The 3,643-nt window shown below is 54.8% G+C and overlaps 1 protein-coding gene across 1 annotated transcript; it reads right to left on the bottom strand.

Annotated features, from left to right (window-relative positions):
• Positions 1-673: 673 nt before the first annotated feature.
• Positions 674-1,434, bottom strand: LOC119325178. The gene has a single exon (XM_037598929.1). The coding sequence runs from the start codon at positions 1,318-1,320 to the stop codon at positions 913-915; it is 408 nt and encodes a 135-aa protein (XP_037454826.1). The 5' UTR covers positions 1,321-1,434; the 3' UTR covers positions 674-912.
• Between the last annotated feature and the right edge of the window lie 2,209 nt (positions 1,435-3,643).

Here is a 3,643-nt window from a genome sequence, read left to right as displayed (position 1 = left end):
CCGATAGCACCGTCATCGTCCGATCCAGTAGATCCAGATCTAGGGTTTCCCCCGGAACTTCCCGATCAGGTTGATGAGACCTGCAACGACGATGCCTCCAGAAGGAAACGACGTCTGAGACGCCGCCATCGTCCGCCAAGACCGCAGTCTGGCGCGATTTTCACCGGAAGCCACGTCTTCCCGACCTCGTGGCTGGCTGGAACCGAGTGGAACCTCGCCACGAAGACGTATATTGCGGTCGGTACTCCGGCATCTCCTCACCGGTCCCTCCACGCGCCGCCTGTCGGCGAAAGGCCTCCCCGCGACGGATCCAAACGGGGCGTTGGATCCGCAGTAGCCATCGTCACCATCACGAGCAGGACAGCCCACCTCGCCGGATGGGGCGCTACCGCCGCCGCCGTCCATGCAGGGCCGCCGCTCCGCCGGCGATGGTGCTCGGGCCCCCGCCGCACAGCCCGGAATCTCCATCCTAGCCGCCGCCGTTGGATCGCATGAGAAGGGCCGCCCCCGCCGCCTCAGATGGGATCCGCCGCCTCCCCCCGCCCAGAAACTTTGGCACCGGGCCCGCCGCCACCGCGGCCCACGCCGGCGGCAGCGGCGGCAGGAAGGGGTGGAGGGAGAGGTGCTGGCGGCGCTAGGGTTGGGTCAGAACAACGCAAAGATGCAGCAAAGGTCACACAAACTGCTCCATGTCATTCCTCGGCAAAAATTACAAGGAAGTGTGTACAGATCCAGAGTACTAGTACTAGTGATTATCAGCACCATCATCAGTTCCATTCTCCAGAGTAGTACCCGATCCTAGCTACGTGCTAACCACGACGGATCCATGCGTTGGTGCGCGCGAAATAGAGGCGCACCGTCCGCCACTACTGGTGAGCTCCCTAGTACGAGCTGCGAGGCAGAGCAGCCAGGTCACGCGGTCACCGCGAGGCGGCCCAGCCTTGATGGGCGGGGCTTGAAGTCGCGGCAGCGGCGGTGGTCGCGGCCGGCGGAGGACGGCGCGCTGACCAGCCGCAGCAGGTGCGCGCGCAGGACGGACCGGCCCTTGGTGGTTCTGCCGCCGGCGCCGACAACGCCGCTCCTGGTGATCCCCTCGACGCGCACGGTCGCGCTCGCGCCCGGAGCCGTGGACTGGTGTGACGCGCGGTTGGACGACGACGTCTCCGGACGCCCCCGCGTGTTGCGGTGGCGAGTGCAGCGGAAGGAGCCCGGGTGGTTGGTCGGCGAGCAGAGGCAAGTGAGCTTGGCGGTGCTGGTAGCCCAGCACGACGCCCTCGAGGTCGAGGCGGAGGCAGTAGCGGTGGCGGATGGGTTCGCCATGGTGGCCTGTGTGTCGGACTATTCTTGGTTGGTTTCTCGACGAGCTGAGATCAGGAGCGGTGGTTGCTAGTGGATGTCGTCGGGAGTCCTGGCCTTCTCGGGGCGGATGTTTTATAAGCTCGCCGGTCATCGCAGGGCCGCGGCGACGCATGTGTGCGTCTGAAGACGACGTCTTCCCTGTGCGCGTGTAAAAGTGTAAACCACTTGGCAAGTGCCTGAAATTATCTTCCACCTCATAGATTAGTTTAGTTTAAGGTCAGGTTCACGCGTAGATCAATTTGTTCTTACACGTAGCACGTCGCCGTGCTGCGGACACGCACCCGGTGAAGTGTCTGGAGCCATGGTGGGGGGAAATGTAATCTTCTTTACTTTTTAACATGGTTTATTACCCTAAAAACAACATGGTTTATGAACTGAAAATTAACAGTTACTGAGGTGAGGGCACGTAAAAGAAGCTGCGTGACGGGTCGACTCTCGATAGAGTATTCTTCTGCCTCCTGCAGCCTGCAGCACGTTGTCGACCGATCCGATCTGAACTGCAATATCTTCCATATCTGAGCCGAGCTCATGCTTAAAATATCATAATCTTTTTCAAAAGAAACCGATCTGATCTCATAAAAGACTAACTAAAACCAGAATACTCTAGCTGCGCCAGCTTTTGCTCTGCATAAAAATGTTCATCAATTCAACTTTTTTTGTGAAGTTCAAAACTATTTACGAATTCAAAGAGTGTAAACCACTTGGCAAGTGCCTGTAATTATCTTCCACACCATAGATAGTTTAGTTTAAGGTCAGGTTCGCGCGTAGATAAATTCTTCTTCCATGTAGTACATCGTTGTGCTACGGACACGCACACGGTGAAGTATCGGAAGCAATGGACCAAACTATGATGTGTTCATCTTCATCGTCCACTAAGTGTGTGTTCAATCCGCTTCGAATTCTAGGGCATGTTTGGTTGCTCACATACTTGTCTCGGTTGGGCCTGATTGAGTATATGGAGACAAAAAGGAATCATCTGCATGTTGATTGATTGCCTGCATCCCCTCTCCCTGCATCATAGAAACGCCTCTATGCACTATGTTTGGTTGCTTCCATTGGGTTGTGCTCATACTAGTGTACGTTGTTTGGTTGCATACACTCCCTGTTCAAGAATTCATCCGATTAACCAGTTAACTTGCCGATTAATCCCTATTCGTAGGGTCACCGAATAGCCTATAAACCGATAAATCATCCGATTAATTGATTAAATGGCCGATTAACTTGCCGATCAGCCGATTAATCCCCTACTCACCAGCCAACCGAGCAACTACCAGTTAACGATTTCCTCAACAATGCATACAGTCGACATGATTAAGAGTTAACAGCTACTCCCTGCGTCCGAAAAAGTTTGTCCCTCAAAAGGATGCATCTAGCACCAAGTTAGTGCTAAATACATCCATTTGAGGTACAAGTTTGGGAGAAGCTTTTTTGGATGGAGAGGGTACATAAAACACACAGTGTTACACTACAGTGCCTCGGCGACAGCGATGGACGGTGGTCTCGGGGCCGCATCCGACACGACGATCATGCGTTGCGGGCGAGAGATCCCATCGGCGGCGTGGCAAACTTGAGCGGCCTACTCACGCACTCTCTACCACTAACCCGGCGGCCGACCTAAAAACATGGTGGATGGTGGTGGCGACGATGCAAGAAACTACTTCACTGCGCCGCCGTCGGACGCGACATCGCGACCACTGTCCGACAGCGACACGATGAACTAGTCGCTTGCGTCGTCGCCATAGAGAAAATCCGCGCGGAGGGAGGAACATAAGGGCGTTGAGGCAGATTACAGAGGAGAAAAAAATGCAGTGTGCGTGCCATGGCAGCATAAGTTTAGTAGGACGAGGGAGAGGAGGCCGAAAGGAACGATGCCGGGGACGGCACCAGTGTAGTAGGACACTGCAAAGAGGCCGAGAGGAACAATGCCGATGATATGGCGTCAGTGTAGTATGATGCAGGCGAGGAGGCCGAGAGGAACCATGCTGGCGGTGATGACAATGCATCAAGGTGCGGGAGAGGACGTTGAGAGGAACAACGCTGGTGATGATGACAATGCAGCGAGACGCGGGAGAGGAGGTCGAGAGGAACAACACCGGCGGTGGAGACAGTGTAGTAGGACGCACGAGAGGAGACCGAGAGGCGGATTAGAAAGCATGAAGGAGATTAAGGAGTGTCATTAAAATATATCACACATATGCATACGTACAGTTCATGAGGAAGATGTAGATCTACTCGCCTACAATCCTCGAAATAGAAAATATGCAATACAAAGTCATGTGAAACT

The sequence above is a fragment of the Triticum dicoccoides genome, chromosome 6B (genome assembly GCF_002162155.2).
Source record: "Triticum dicoccoides isolate Atlit2015 ecotype Zavitan chromosome 6B, WEW_v2.0, whole genome shotgun sequence".
Classification (NCBI taxonomy): Eukaryota; Viridiplantae; Streptophyta; class Magnoliopsida; order Poales; family Poaceae; genus Triticum; species Triticum dicoccoides.
Note: the sequence above shows the minus strand (reverse complement) of the source record. Positions and strands in the feature narration are given on the sequence as shown.

What these genes read in the sequence shown, in the direction of transcription:
- LOC119325178 (XM_037598929.1), bottom strand. Translation starts at nt 1,320, where the DNA reads ATGGCGAACCCATCCGCCACCGCTACTGCCTCCGCCTCGACCTCGAGG.